This window comes from Oncorhynchus masou, chromosome 26 (assembly GCF_036934945.1).
Source record: "Oncorhynchus masou masou isolate Uvic2021 chromosome 26, UVic_Omas_1.1, whole genome shotgun sequence".
Taxonomy (NCBI): Eukaryota; Metazoa; Chordata; class Actinopteri; order Salmoniformes; family Salmonidae; genus Oncorhynchus; species Oncorhynchus masou.
In genome coordinates this window covers 22,713,436-22,730,029 of record NC_088237.1, presented here as the reverse complement: position 1 = coordinate 22,730,029, position 16,594 = coordinate 22,713,436, and the positions used below count along the sequence as shown (strand labels likewise).

Below are 16,594 nucleotides of genomic sequence, written 5' to 3'. Positions count from 1 at the left end.
TGCCTGTTGACGACTTTATTGCTTCACACAATATGTGAGCCTATCCATACAAATGTGGGTAGAAAACGAACAAAAATCACTCTAAAAATTACAAAGTCTGACTGCTATCCATTCAACTATGCCTGGTATGGACAGAGTAGGGGAGGACAGTCCATACACCTCAGATTGACATGATCTCTGGTCCAAGCTCATATTCCTGCTGTGGTAAGGTGGAGTGGGTGCATCCTGTAGAGAGACAGGTCACATCATCTGGTGGCTTTCCCATTCTCGTGGAGGTCCATTCTGTTAACAGTAGAAACAAAGTCAACTAATTATTTATCATAAGGCCGTCTACTCCATAACAGGTACTGGACAATCAGATTTCAGTCAAGAAAACAAACTACAACATCTCTATCAAACATTATAAACTGGGTGGTACGAGCCCTGAATGCTGATTGGCTGACAGCCGTGGACTGTATACCACGGGTATGACAAAACATGTATTTTTACCACTAATTACTTTGGTAACCACTTTATAATAGCAATAAGGCACCTCTGGGGTTTGTGCTATATGGCCAATATACCACGGCTAAAGGGCTGTATCCAGGCACTCCACGTTGCATTGTGCATAAGAACAGCCACTAGCCGTGGTATATTGGCTATATACACCACACCTCCTCGGGCCTTATTGCTTAATTAGAACTAGGGGCTATAATACACTGTGATGTGGGGAATGGTTATATACAGTACATTATCACACACCCATTCTCATCTTTAAGGTGCTGGTATAACTCTGCCTTGTTGTTCACAGAGCTGATCCTTCCGGCAAACTCCTGGTGTTTCCTGGAGTTGGCCACAGTGATTCTGTTAGTCCACATGGTGAGCAGGGACACCGGACCTACATTATAACCACAGGGCAAAAACACACAGAGACAGAAAGATCAGTGGAAAGGAACAATACTGGTACTGGCACGCCTAATCAGCGTATTGTCTCTAAATAAAAAAGGTAATACAGTGATGATACAAAACAAATCAATAATAATAATAATAATAATAGAATACCACTCATTGCAATGATAACCATGAACTTGGCAGTGGACAAACATGCCAGGTCACACCATGGACCTGAGGACAATAAGGTCCAGGCCAACCAGAAGGAGGGAGGGCAGGCACCTTTGGCTTTTTCAGGTAGTTGGATCTCTTCCAGACGGGGCTTCTTGTTGAGAGGCTCTGGCGAGTCAGGAGAATCCTTTATGACCTCCGACTCCCCCTGCTCCTCCTTTCCACGCTCTAGTGCCCCCTTCAGCCTGGTGGAGGAATCAAATCTCATTTTATTTGTCACATGCGCCGAACACAACAGGTGTAGTAGACCTTACAGTGAAATGCTTACTTACAAGCCCTTAACCAACAATGTTTTAAGATATTCAAAAAATATATCTTAACAAGTGTTAAGTAAAAAATTGACAAGTAGAAAATAGAAAATAAAAGTAATGAATAATTAAACAGCAGCAGTAAAATAACAAGCGAGGCTATATACAGGGCGTACCTAAACAGAGTCAATGTGCAGGGGAACTGGGTAGTCGAGGTAATTGAGGTAATATGTACATGTAGTTAGAGTTAAAGTGACTATGCATATAATAAAAACAGAGTAGCAGCAGCATAAAAGAGGGGTCTGGGTAGCCCTTTGATTAGCTGTTCAGGAGTCTTATGGCTTGGGGGTAGAACTCAACATAGTATGACACAGTGACCAGGAGAATACCAGGGTAAAATCCTAAACTGGTATATACAGTACCAGTCAAAAGTTGGGACACCTACTCATTCAAGGGTTTTTCTTTATTTTTGCTATTTTCTACATTGTAGAATAGTGAAGACATCAAAACTATGAAATAACATATATGGAATCATGTAGTAGCCAAAAATGTGTTAAACAAATCAAAATATGTTTTATATTTGAGATTCTTCAAAGTAGCCACTCTGCCTTGATGACAGCTTTGCATACTCTTGGCAATATCTCAACCAGCTTCACCAGGAATGCTTTTCCAACAGTCCTGAAGGAGTTCCCACATACGCTGAGCACTTGTTGGCTGCTTTTCCTTCACTCTGCTGTCCAACTCATCCCAAACCATTTCAATTGGGGCGAGGTCAGGTGATTGTGGAGGCCAGGTCATCTGATGCAGCACTCCATCACTCTCCTCCTTGGTCAAATAGCCCTTACAAAGCCTGGAAGTGTGTTGGGTAATTGTCTTGTTGAAAAACAAATGATAGTCCCACTAAGCGCAAACCAGATTGGATGGCGTATCGCTGCAGAATGCTGTGGTAGCCATGCTTGTTAAGTGTGCCTTGAATTCTAAATAAATCAGACTGTCACCAGCAAAGCACCTCAAACCACCTCCACCATGCCTCTCAGTGGGAACCACACATGCAGAGATCATCTGTTCACCTACTCCACGTCTCACAAAGACACGGCGGTTGGAACTGAAGGATTATATTAAAATGTAACATGTTTCAAGATAAACTGTTTGTTTGTATCCTGTTTAGTGAGTATGAATGGAGTTTAGGCCAAGAAACTGTGTGTATGCTAATTCAGAAAGGTTGTTGACCTAATCAGATAAGAGAAAATTGCCTAGGATCAGAGAGCAGGGTCAGGCCCAGGACATTGAAGATGGACGTGTTGTGATTCTGACATCTTGCTAAACAACGAGAGGACCATGGACATTCCACAGAGGAAAGGAGGGAACTCATTGCATTCATAAAATGTATAGCCTACAAGAGGGTGGTGACCAAAAGGAGGGAAGAAGATGAGACGTTCTGTGAACTTTCTAAATGTATGCACTCAGCTGACTGTATCCTTGGTATTAAACACTTGAAACTTTTCTTGAGCTTTTGGGCTCAATTCCTTATTGCAAAGAGGTTGCAATAGCATTTTTCTTTTTACCAGAACCAAAAATCTCAAATTTAGACTCAGACTTCCACCAGTCTAATGTCCATTGCACGTGTTTCTTGGCCCAAGCCAGTCTCTTCTTATTATTAGTGTCCTTTAGTAGTGGTTTCTTTGCAGCAATTCAACAATGAAGGCCTGATTCACGCAGTCTCCTCTGAACAGTTGATATTGAGATGAGTCTGTTAATTGAACTCTGTGAAGCATTTATTTGGGCTGCCATTATTCCTGAGGCTGGTAACTCTAATGAACGTATCCTCTGCAGCAGAGGGTAACTCTGGGTCTTCCTTTCCTGAAATGCATTCCAGGTAACTACCTCATGAAGCTGGTTGAGAGAATGCCAAGAGTGTGCAAAGCTGTCATCAAGGCAATGGGTGGCTACTTTGAAGAATCTCAAATATAAAATATATTTTGGTATGTTTAACAGTTTTTTGGTTATTACAGGATTCCATATGTGTCATTTCATAGTGTTGATGTCTTCACTATTATTCTACAATGTAGAAAATAGGAAAAATAAAGAAAAACCCTTTGGGACAGATTTTTTTTCAGAATCACAGAGTTGATTGGATGCAGGTCTGTTTTTTAAAACAGTAGGTCAGGCGTGGGTCCAACAAAATGTGTATTGTGTCACCCTGACCTCTCTGACTCCTGCCAGCTCTTGTCCTCTGAATCCTTGTTGATATTCTTCTCTGCCTTGTCCTCCTTGTCCTCCCTCTTCCTCCCCCGTTTCTTCCTCTCCTCCTCCTCGGGAGGTTTGCTGCGGCAGGCGATGATGCAGTCCAGAACCCTCTGGTGTCGCTCACTGCCAGCCACGTGGGTCTTCACCAGAGTCTCCAGCTCGTTCCACATGATGCGGTACTGCTCATCCCTAAATCCCGGAGGAGACATTAACCAGTCAGGATAGGAGACCAGGCAGACACACTGAACTTATATGCGGTTCCCACATCCAAACACTCAGGGAGCGACACAGTTACACTTTGACTCTCTCCGGCACACATCCTAAACATACAACACATAAACGCACAAACATGTGTACACACACACATACGCTGTTCCCACCCCTAAACACTCAAGGTGTGACACTAAGTCACAACATCTGTCTCTCTCTGTCTCACACACACACACAGAGACAGACTACCTTTTAGGGCCCTTTCCCCTGGAGCCCACAGTGGAGATGGGAAGAGGGTCGTTCTTCCTCTCCATATCCACCAGGTTGTAAACGGTCTTCTGGCAGGTCAGCAAGTCCTCCTCACTCAGACTCTCCTTCACTATGAGATTAGCCAGCGGAACCACCTGGATCACACACACATACAATGAACACACAGACAAAATTACACACACGGTTGAAAAATAAACAAACTGAGTGCTGTAAGGTGAACAACTGTGCAGTGTGTGAAAGAAGACTAAGGTCCTGCTCACCGCCTGCATGTTGAAGATGGTGGTCTGGGAAATGATCATTGGCCAATAGCGAGTGTAACGCTCCAGCTGGGCTTTGGCCCTCTCCGCCGGGGGCTTCCCACTTGCCTCAGTGTCTGGAGACTCTGGGACAGGAGTCAGACGGTTCTCCCTCATGAACTCTCCGAAGTCCTGCAGCAGACACACCAAAAAGACTGGTATAAAACTTCTGGTCCCACTTTAGAATAAGTGTCCAGTGTTAACATGGTAGTTACATAGACACAGTGTAAATATAGGACATTACAGGTACACATTGTTATATAGAACACAGTACACAGCTGCTATACCAATTTGTTGTTTGTGTGTTTTCACGTTGACATTTTATATGCATTCGATTTGTAAACAAACTACAATTAGTTGTGACTATACCTCCTCTGCCCCTTACAGTGATGTAGTAGTCAGTCACTAAGGGGAGGAGGAGGAAGGAGTGGGAGGGGCTTACAGTGATATGGTCACTAAGTGGTGGAGGAGGGAGTGGGAGGGGCTTACAGTGAAGTGGTCATCAAGGGGTAGAGGTGGACGGGCTGGGAGGGGCTTACAGTGATGTGGTCACTAAGGGGTAGAGGAGGAAGGGGTGGGAGGGGCTTACAGTGATGTGGTAGTCAGTCACTATGGGGTAGAGGAGGATGGGGTGGGAGGGGCTTACAGTGATGTGGTAGTCAGTCACTATGGGGTAGAGGAGGATGGGGTGGGAGAGGCTTTCAGTAATGTGGTAGAGGAGAAAGAGGTGGGAGGGGCTTACAGTGATGCGGTAGTCAGTCACCCGGCCTCCGCAGCCCTCGCTAATGGAGGGAGGGTCCTCCAGGGTGGAGCGGGTGCTATTGAGCACGTGCAGGAAGATCTCCCCGCCGTGGCTGCTCAGCATGTGGCTGATGACCTTTGACCCGGACTTCCTGGGCTGCTCCAGCAGCACTGAGCGACCTGCAATACAATCAATCACCATCTGTATTTCAACTACATTTGTTTGTATTCTCCATATGCAAGTAGTATTAACATTTAGGGTAGGTGGTAGAGGCATGGGGCCAGGGCAAAAATATTCAGGCTCACCGTTCAGCAAGAAGTTGGTCAAACACGATGAGGGTCGGCTGTTGACGTCCGTAGGCGAGATCCGATAGGCTCCAGTGCAGTAGTGCAGTTCTGAGCCACCAGTTCACACACAGACACACGCAAGAAAGATGGGAAATATCCAGATAAGCCAAAGGAGAATATTACATGAAATGCTCTTGGGATTTTGATGTGTCGATATCAAGGATATTTTCATTCAATTTTCAAACATCACTCAAGCCCCACCTCTACCGGGACTTTACTTTCAGTTAGCGTGACGTCAAACATACAAAAAATAACTACGTTTCCCAGGGTTCATGGTGCCTACCTACACTGTTGGTGCGAGGAGTGCACCACTTAAGAGTAACCGTCTCCTTAAGTCCACTGTCTCGACTCGTACTACCAGCCATGTGCAGGTCGCCTGAACAACAGAAAAAGAGGATAGATGAAAGGGAGAACTGAATGTTTATTTCAGTGGTTTATGGCCAAGCCACTAAAAGCCACAATAACTTAGTGGCCAAAACAATACAGATTATTATTATTAAATTATTTATTTTTTTAAACCTCACCACTTTTGAAGAACTCAAGATGGGCGTCCCTGTGATGCAGGAGTTCTACGTCGTAATTGGCCGACGTGTTGGCGTGCTGCTCCTCCTTCACACCCACAGTAGAAGGGGAAGAGAAAAAAAAACAGACATCAGCGAGGTATTATTTTCATTGACATTGTAGTCATTTGGCAGATGCTCTTATCCTACTTGCAGTAGTGAGTGCCTATCCACTGCTGCCATCAAGACAAACAAACATGGCTGCTTTCTTGTTAACAACAAGGGTTCAAGAAGTACCAGCAAATGCATAAACCACTGATCTTAGCATCGTCTCTGTCTCTGGCTCCCTCTCTTTCGTTCTTCCTATAAGGTGATTCCGGTGATGTGAAGAATGACAGCTGTGGTTGTTGCAGACTAAAGTTTAAGGGTCTGTATTTCAGTGAAAAGGGGCGTACATGTTTTCTAACCCAGATGAATAACATGGGACTACGTGGGGGACAAAAACATTTGGGGTGAAAGATAGGCGTCTACCTGCCTGTCATGGCTAAGGACTAAATTACTTACTATTCAAATGAGAGAAAGAGAGAGAGGAAAGAGAGAGGGAAAGGAAAGGAGGGACAGAGGGTGGTCTGATACCAATACGTACTACTCAACACAGCACAACAAGACACTACAAGGAGGGACTGCGACCAATCAACTCTGAGGTAGAGAAGGCACCAACAAGGAGTCAGACAGGACATGAGGCCGGGGGTGGGGGCAAACTACAGGGCACGTAATGCGTACATTCTCATCCACCAAACATGCTAACACTCTCAACTCTGATTGGCTGCTGGAATGTAACGTGGACAATCGGCGGTCAATCAAAAGTGAGGGCCGTTGAGCGTCCGATGGATGGACAAAACCAATCCACACAGCCTTGCGTTCTGCGGTCCCTCTTGGTGTGTGTTTAAGAGTACTAACCTGCTCGCAAACATTTAATGTGGGCTAGCAAAACAGAAAATACAGCATGAAAACAGCAGCGGTTCCAAGAGTCATTTCAACATGATGATGAACAAAGAACTGTGTGTAAAATCATAGTGCAAAATGGCTGACGGGGAAGAAGGAGGAAGTTTGTGACATTTTGGGCCCGAGGATGGGGTGGGGCAAGGTTAGGGTATCAGAAGGTTGAGGCGAGTGAAGCGATAGGTGCATTGTGTGGAAGGGCCAACAGAAATGTGTAATGTGTTGGTTTGTGGATGCAGACAAAATAAGTGGACGGGTCAGGATAGGTCATTTTGCAGGCGGGACGTCTTATACCTTAAATAGCTAATCTAACATCAGTCATGACATGAAGGAGGCGGGAAAATAGTTAACTCAAGACTGCTGGGACACAGCCCTGAAGGAAGTAATGGGTGGGAGTCAATGAAAAGGATGAAAGGTTACAGATGGGGCTGGTGAAGGCCTGAACCTTGGGAGAGCTAGAGGACAGAAGACGTACCTTCATTGGGATGTTGGTGATGGTGGTGGAGGCAAGGTCAAAGTGCTGCTGCACTAGAATGTTGAGTTTGGTGGCCAGGTGCCTCCCTGCCCGCACACTGTGAACCTCGCTGGTCAGCAGAGAGGAGACCTGCCGGTACAGAGGAGGACTATGTAGGACTTTAACACTGACAGAGTAGCATGCCATTTTTTATTGTATGGCATCTCTATAGAACTTTAACTACAGCATGTGGAAATGAGCACACGTTTACAGGATACTAACAGTATACTTTATCTCCATCAGTTTAAGTATGCGTTGATATGACAAAGTGTTTTTGGAGCGATGTTATACATATCTAGATTAACCTTTAGACAAGGTGAAAACAGAGTCAATTTAATGCAACCCTGAGCTGGTTTAAACCTACCTCTTTCTTTGGCCGGTCTGAGACCAGGGTGTCCTCTCCTTGAGGGAAGATGTGAACGAGCACCAGCTCACACTGCTGGATAGACATCAGTCTGTAACACAGAGACACATTGGAATGCATCGGAAGGATTCAAGACACTTCCTTAGGATCCTCTCAAAGCCCTTCTAAGATACCCAATGAAATTAACCCAGTCTAACAAATCTCCTCCTCTAAATCCATTTGAATTCTCCCATCAAAAATCTGACTTCTGGAGTTCATCTTTTATCCACACTAAAGAGTGTAAAAACAGTGTTATCCTCTTCTCAATCTCTCATACCTGTCTGAGCCTGCTGCCATCTTATTTTGCTCGAGAATGGTCTCTTGCACACAGTCCTCCAGCATTCGCACATGTGTGTCACTGTGTAACAGACAGAAACACACAATACCCCATTAGGACTTCCATGGATGCCTTCAAAGATGGGCATTACTTCAGTATCTACAGGTTCTCAATTAATAGCCAGGTTTAACAGAATCAATAAATCATCTCTTTTGGTACGGTCCTTTGGTGGCTCGCTTTTGGAGACAGGTCCTAGAGTGGTTAAGTCATAATGTCGGTGGTCAGAGGGACCTACAAACAGTACTGTTAGGAGATCTGAAAAAACAGCATCAATCAAAGGTAAATATGAGTATTTATTTTAAGGGAAATCTTGGTACAAACAGAGAGGTTCAAGACCTTTGTAAGTCTACACAGTAAAATAGAAGAATGTATTGCAAAAGGAAATATAAAACTGTAGTGTACTGGGAAAGATAGGTTAGTCTGTGGACATCTGAGGGTTGGAATTAAGATTGTAGTGGTCAATTCGTCAGGGCATGGACTCTACAAGCTCTCGAACGCGTTCCACAGAGATGGTGGCCCATGTTGACTCCAATGCTTCCCACAGTTGTGTCAAGTTGGCTGGATGTCATTTGGGTGGTGGACCATTCTTGATATACACGGGAAACTGTTGTGCGTGGAAAACCCAGAAGCGTTGCAGTTTTTGACACTCAAACCGGTGTACTTGGCACCAATTACCATATCCCGTTCAAAGGCACAACTATTGTCTTTCCCATTTACCCTCTGAATGACGAATACACAATCCATGTCTCAAGGCGTATCAATCCTTCCTTCTTTCATCTATACCAGGGCTCCACAACCCTGTTCCTGGAGCGCTACCCTCCTGTATGTTTTGTTCCAACCCCCGTTGTAACTAATCGATTAATTTTATCAACCAGCTAATTATGAGAATCAGGTGTGCTAGATTAGGGTTGGAGAGAAAACTTGCAGGACAGTAGCTCACCAGGAACAGTATTTGTACATTATTTTGTACATAATGTTTCTGCAACCGTATCTTATGGCAGAAAAGAGCTTCTGGATATCAGGACAGCGATCACTCACCTCGGATTAGACAAAGATTTCTTCAACAACAACAAGCAGGACACTCACACGATATTCTCCAAACACCCCACAGGGCAGACATCCCAATTATTCGCAAAAAGAAGCGACGCAGAGGAAGAAGAGCCGGATGCCTCGTCCAGACCCGCAGAAGACAACTAGGAAAGATGCCGTTACCATCAATATTACTCGCCAACGTGCAATCATTGGACAATAAACTAGACGAGGTAAGATCACAAATATCCTACCAACAGGACATCAAAAACTGTAATATCCTTTGCTTCACGGAATCGTGGTTGAATGACGACATGGATATTCAGCTAGCGGGATACACGCTGCACCAGCAGGATAGAACAACACACTCTGGTAAGAGGAGGGGGGGCGGGCTGTGCATATTTGTAAACAACAGCTGGTGTACGAAATCTAAGGAAGTCTTTGCTCGCCTGACGTAGAGTATATTGTGATAAACTGCAGGGCACACTACTTGCCTAGAGAGTTCTCAGCTATACTTTTCATGGCTGTTTATTTACCACCAGAGACAGATGCTGGCATTAAGACCGCACTCAGTCAGCTGTATAAGGAAATAAGCAAACAGGAAACCACTCACCCAGAGGCAGCGCTCCTAGTGGCCGGAGACTTTAATGCAGGGAAACTTAAATCTACCAAACCTCTATCAACATTTTAAATGTACAACCAGAGGGAAAAAAAATTCTAGATCACCTGTACTCCACACACAGAGACGCGTACAAAGCTCTCCCTCGCCCTCCATTTGGTCAATCTGACTATAACTCTATCCTCCTGATTCCTGCTTACAAAGCAAACATTAAAGCAGGAAGCACCAGTGACTCGGTCTATAAAAAAATGGTCAGATGAAGCAGATGCTAAACTACAGGACTGCTTTGCTATCACAGACTGGAACATGTTCCGGGATTCTTCCGATGACATTGAGGAATACACCACATCAGTCACTGGCTTTATCAATAAGCGCATTGAGGACGTCGTCCCCACAGTGACTGTACATACCCAAACCAGTTGATGGAATTTATGAATGACTAGAATAATCCACCCTGAACCCTGAAGCCGTATAATCGTATGAAATTTATTATAATTATGTATGACCATAGTCTGTACAATATGTCTATAAACCTTATTTGAATAACAGACAGACTGTCTGAGCAAGATTCAGTGCCGACCTTGGCTGGGGCCACAGAGTACTTTCCAGTCTCCCTATCTTGAGGGAGGAGGGGGAGTAAGTCTCACGGAATAATCTAATCTTTGTCGGCTGGGTAGCAGGACATTGTGTGGTAAGGTTGGTGAGAAAATGTGTGAGTATGGTTGCGTTAGTGTGAATGTGTGTGAGTGTGTTAGTGTGAATGTGTGTGCGAATGTTTGTTGTTTTGTACAATAGAGCAGCGCGCTCTGGTAAATAAACTTTCTGACTATCGTAGCTGGGCCTCCGTCTGATTCATTTCAACCAGTTTCTTACAAATTCTGGATTTCAGGCTGAGTAATTAATTGAATTGGGTTTATGAACACTGAGAACATAATTCTTGTGACTCTCATGGATTACAGGCAACATTCGCACTGAGCTAAAGGGTAGAGCTGCCGCTTTCAAGGTGCGGCACTCTAACCCAGAAGCTTACAAGAAATCCCACTATGTCCTGCGACGAGCCATCAAACAGGCAAAGAGTCAATACAGGGCTAAGATTGAATCATACTACACCGGCTCCGACGCTCGTCGGATGTGGCAGGGCTTGCTAATTATTACAGACTACAAAGGGAAGCACAGCCGCGAGCTGCCCAGTGACACGAGCCTACCAGACGAGCTAAATCAATTCTATGCTCGCTTCGAGGCAAGCAACACTGAGGCATGCATGAGAGCATCAGCTGTTCCGGACGACTGTGTGATCACTCTCTCCATAGGCGACGTGAGTAAGACCTTTAAACAGGTCAACATACACAAGGCTGCGGGGCCAGACGGATTACCAGGACGTGTGCACCGGGCATGTGCTGACCAACTGGCAGGTGTCTTCACTGACATTTTCAACATGTCCCTGATTTTGTCTGTAATACCAACATGCTTCAAGCAGACCACCATAGTCCCTGTGCCCAAGAACACAAAGGCAATCTGCCTAAATGACTACAGACTCGTAGCACTCACGTCCGTAGCCATGAAGTGCTTTGAAAGGCTGGTAATGGCTCACATGAACACCATTATCCCAGAAACCCTAGACCCACTTTTTGCATACCGCCCAAACAGATCCACAGATGATGCAATCTCTATTGCACTCCACACTGCCCTTTCCCAACTGGACAAAAGGAACACCTATGTGAGAATGCTGTTAATTAACTACAGCTCATCGTTCAACATCAGTGCCCTCAAAGCTCATCACCAAGCTAAGGCTCCTGGGACCAAACACCTCCCTCTGCAACTGGATCCTGGACTTCCTGACAGGCCGCCCCAGGTGGTGAGGGTAGGTAGCACCAAGCTAAGGCGATGTCAGAGGAAGGCTATAAAAATTGTAAAGGTTCCAGCCACCCCAGTCATAGACCGTTCTCTCTACTACCGCATGGCAAGCAGTACCGGAGTGCCAAGTCTAGGACAAAAAGGCTTCTCAAGTTTTTACCCCCAAGCCATAAGACTCCTGAACAAGTAACCAAATGGCTACCCGGACTATTTGCATTGTGTGCCCCCCCCAACGCCTCTTTTACGCTGCTGCTACTCTCTGTTTATCTTATATGCATAGTCACTTTAACTATACATTCATGTACATACTACCTAAATTGGCCCGACCAACCAGTGCTCCCGCACATTGGTTTACCTGGGCTATCTGCATTGTGTCCCACCACCCACCAACCCCTATTTTACACTTCTGCTACTCTGTTCATCATATATGCATAGTCACTTTAACGATACCTACATGTACATACTACCTCAATAAGCCTGACTGACAGGTGTCTGTATATAGCCTTGCTACTCTTTTTTCAAATGTCTTTTTACTGTTGTTTAATTTATTTACTTACCTACACACACACACACCTTTTTTCCCTCGCATCATTGGTTAGAGCCTGTAAGTAAGCATTTCACTGTAAGGTCTACACCTGTTGTATTCGGCGCACGTGACAAAAACTTTGATTTGAAGTGGATTTAACAAGTGAAATCAATAAGGGATCATAGCTTTCACCTCGACTCACTTGATCAGTTTATGTCAGGGTTCCCCAACTGGCGGCCCGCGGGACAAATTTAATTTGACCCCAAAAATTATATGAACAGTAAAAAAAAAAAAGTAACAAATATTTGGACATAAAATATTGTAAAAAGACCAGGAAATAATCTCCAAGTCATTTTAATTTTGGAAATCTGTTCCAAAGTATTCCCACGCATAATAGAAATATGTAATTGTATACAAATATCAGTAAGGTTTGAAGTGATTATGTTTCAGACTTCTGTTTGAGTTTCTTGCAGTCAATGTGCAGTCTATACATTACTTGAAATTATGTTCCAGCCCCCTGAACATTCACTCATGAAAAAAATATATATATTGGCCTGCAGCTAAATCCAGTTGATGATCCCTGGTATGTAAAGTACACTCAGTGTATATATAGAATTGTAATGTTTTCCCCAGGTCCTCCAACTAGGGGAGAGGGGGGGTAGGGGAATAATACAAAAATATACATATATACAGTACCAGTCTAAAGTTGACACCTACTCATTCAAGGGTTTTTATTTATTTGTACTATTTTCAACAATGTATGAAATAACACAAATGGAATCACGTAGTAAGCAAAAAAAGTGTTAAATCAAAATATAATTATATTTGAGATTCTTCAAAGTAGCCACCCTTTGCCTTGATGACAGCTTTGCACACTCTTGGCATTCTCTCATCCAGCTTCAAGAGGTAGTCACCTGGAATGCATTTCAATTAACAGGTGTGCCTCAAAAGTTAATTTGTGGAATTTATTTCCTTCTTAATGTGTTTGATAGCACTATTTGGTAAAGTCCACATTATGGCAAGAACAGCTCAAATAAACAAAGAGAAATGACAGTCCACCATTACTATAAGACATAACCCCACAGCATACCACCCTGCATTCTACTGCTGGCTTGCTTCTAAAGCTAAGCAGAGTTGGTCCTGGTTGGTCCCTGGATGGGACACCAGATGTTGCTGGAAGAAGTGTTAGAGTGCCAGTAGGAGGCCCCCTTTCCTCTGGTCTAAAAAAATATCCCAATGCCCCAGGGCAGTAACTGGGGACATTGCCCTGTGTAGGGCGCCATCTTTCGGATGGGACGTTAAACAGGTGTCCTGACTCTCTGTGGTCACTAAAGATCCCATGGCACTTATTGTAAGAGTAGGGGTGTTAACCCCAGCATCCTGGCTAAAATTCCAAACTGGCCTTCATACCATCACGGTCACCTAATCATTCCCAGTTTACAATTGGCCCTTTCATCCCTCTCCCCTGTAACTATTCCCTAGGTTGTTGCTGTAAATGAGAATGTGTTCTCAGTCAACTTACCTGGTTAAATAAAAAAAGATCAGTCAATCTGGAAAATGTCATGAACTTTGAAAGTTTCTTCAAGTGCAGTCACAAAAACCATCAAGGACTATAATGGACCTGGCTCTCATGAGGACCACCACAGGAAAGGAAGACCCAGAGTTACCTCTGCTGCAGAGGATAAATTCATTAGAGTTACCAGCCTCAGAAATTGCAGCCCAAATAAATGGGTTCAAGAGTTCAAGTAATAGACACATCTCAACATCGACTGTTCAGAGGAGACTGTGTGAATCAGGTCTTCATGGTCAAATTGCTGCAAAGAAACCACTACTAAAGTACACCAATAAGAAGCAGAGACATGCTTGGGCCAAGAAACACAAGCAATGGACATTAGACCGGTGGAAACGTGTCTTTGTGAGACATGGTGTGAGAGAACAGATGATCTCCGCACGTGTATTTCCCACTGTAAAACATGGAAGATGAGGTATTATGGTGCTTTGCTGGTGACAGTCTGATTTATTTGAATTCAAGGCCCACTTAACCAGCATGGCTTCTGCAGCGATACGCCATCCCATCTGGTTTGCGCTTAGTGGGACTATCATTTGTTTTTCAACAGGACAACGACTCAACACACCTCCAGGCTGTGTAAGGGCTATTTGACCAAGAAGGAGAGTGATGGAGTGCTGCATCAGATGACCTGGCCTCCACAATCACCCGACCTCAACACAATTGAGATGGTTTGGGATGAGTTGGACCGCAGAGTGAAAGAAAAGCAGCTCAGCATATGTGGGAGCTCCAAGACTGTTGGAAAAGCATTCCAGGTAATTGCTGGTTGAGAGAATGCCAAGAGTGTACAATGCTGTCATTAAGGCAAAGGTTGGCTACTTTGAAAAATCTCAAATATATTTAGATTTTTTAAAACACTTTTTTGGTTACTACATGATTCCATATGTGTTATTTTATAGTTTTGATGTCTTCACTATTATTCTACAATGTAGAAAATAGTAAAAAAAATAAAGAAAACCTGTGAATGAGTAGGTGTGTCCAAACCTTTTGACTGGTACTGTATAAAAGGGGATTAGAAATGATTCAAGTAATGTTATTTGATAGTTTCAAATCTTTCTGTTAATTTCATAGCTGATCTATCCTTAAAAAAATGGTATTATAAGAAATAAACAGGTTTACTAACTATGTTCATGTTTACCTCTTGGCGTTTGTGAGGCAGATAATGCGTCCCCTGTTGGCCACCCTGTCAGCCGTGTCCATGAGGGTGGTGCGTGCCTCGTGCTGGTACTCAGTGATCTTACACAGTGACTCCACCGCTGCCACCAGGCCGTGCAGGACACTGCAACACTCAGGGTCCTCCTGCGGGTTAGGTGGACCCACAGCTGCCAGAGCAGACATGAGCTATCACATGCATACAAAGGGAAGCAGGTTAAGTCAACCATACATTACAACAAAACCTCAATCTCGACTGGATTGGTTAAACTCAAAATTCAACAATAAGATTAGTAGTAGTGTCGTAAGTGGTGCAAAAACAAAAAGGTGTAGACTTTCAACAATGGATTGTACATCACTAATTTTATGATTCTAAGCAAAATTGTTTCCCTGTTGATAAATAAGCATCCATCTTGCGAAGATGTAAATAAAGTACCTCGTGAGTGCTTTGGTCCTCTTGCCTCCAGCTGTTCAGAATATGGAACTCTGAATCACTCACAATGTAGTTGATCTGAAACATAACCACTGAAGCAATATAATGTGCTGTGCCCAACTCAGAATATGAATGAACACAGACGAGTTGGCAACCGCACAGATAGCTAAGGTCAGAACAGAGTATAGTCTAAAACAGACTAGACCGCCAGGCTATGGGATGGAGGGACTCACCAGTTTCCTGAGGGGGTAAACGTCATAGAGGATGCGGCAGTACTCCATGGAGCACTCCACAGCACAGGTCCACAGGGACTTGGACACTGGGGCCAGCGGGATCATGCCCTGACCACGGCTTTTTGTCAGCACGTCACACTCCACCTGCTGCCGACAGGACTCTGCCATGTAAGGGCAGTGGTCGACCACGAAGGCCGTCTTGTGGGAGACTGAGAACATCTTCATCTCTGGTTCAGCCCTGTGTGAGTTCTGCAGAGGTGATCGGAGGAAAAATTTAGTCTGGTTTTTAAGATACCATCTCTTCTTAATTTAGACGAAAAGAGCAAGGCACCAGTAACGTTAGCTAGCAACAGCCTACGTAGACACCAATTTACATTGCTAATATATACTGTAGCTAACTTGACTAGAGAAACATGCCCTATGACAATGTCCTATAGATTTTAGCTAGCTAACGTTAGTTGGCTAAGTTAAGTTACCCTGGCCCCTGCAATGTCGTTAGGATAACGGTCGTTAGCTAGCTTGCTTAACTTGTCTAGCTAGATTTACTTAGTAGCGTTAGCTAGCCAGATAGTTTCTAGACCAATTAAAACACTTCATTACTACGTTAGCTAGCTAGCTAAGTAGTGGGTGAGCAGTCTGCAGAAGTACCTGGGACCAAATGAGACTGAGGCGCGTCGATTTGCTGCCGTTAACCCAAGGTAATGTTAGTTTAGTTTGCTAGCCAGATTAGCTATCAAACATAGTTAGCTAACAAATTAGTCTAAAATAAAGTCAGGTTTTCACACCATATAGCACCCGTACTGTATGGTTCCTTTCCACCAGCGAAAATACGGATTGTAGTTGTACAACCAAGTTAATAGCTATCTATCTAGGTAATAAAACGACATAATGCTGGAGCAAAATAATCAAAAGCGGACGTAGATGTTATTGATGGAACTATGTCCGTCGTGTATGGATGGTCCGT

General features: G+C 44.1%; 1 protein-coding gene across 2 annotated transcripts; it reads right to left on the bottom strand.

Annotated features, from left to right (window-relative positions):
- On the bottom strand, positions 1–16,594 carry LOC135515053 (integrator complex subunit 13-like). 2 transcript variants are annotated; one of them, XM_064938866.1, is made up of 17 exons: positions 16,279–16,594; positions 15,631–15,879; positions 15,401–15,475; positions 14,951–15,153; positions 8,158–8,238; positions 7,842–7,932; positions 7,439–7,567; positions 5,986–6,070; positions 5,745–5,837; positions 5,420–5,509; positions 5,115–5,293; positions 4,337–4,504; positions 4,056–4,210; positions 3,555–3,785; positions 1,153–1,286; positions 742–877; positions 1–282 (listed from the first exon to the last, which is right to left on the bottom strand). In XM_064938866.1, exons 2-17 carry the CDS (start codon positions 15,853–15,855, stop codon positions 246–248), a joined length of 2,112 nt encoding a protein of 703 aa, XP_064794938.1. In that variant the 5' UTR covers positions 15,856–15,879; positions 16,279–16,594; the 3' UTR covers positions 1–245. The 2 variants fall into 2 exon arrangements, with proteins under 2 accessions (XP_064794938.1, XP_064794937.1); XM_064938865.1 differs by having other exon boundaries at positions 16,416–16,594.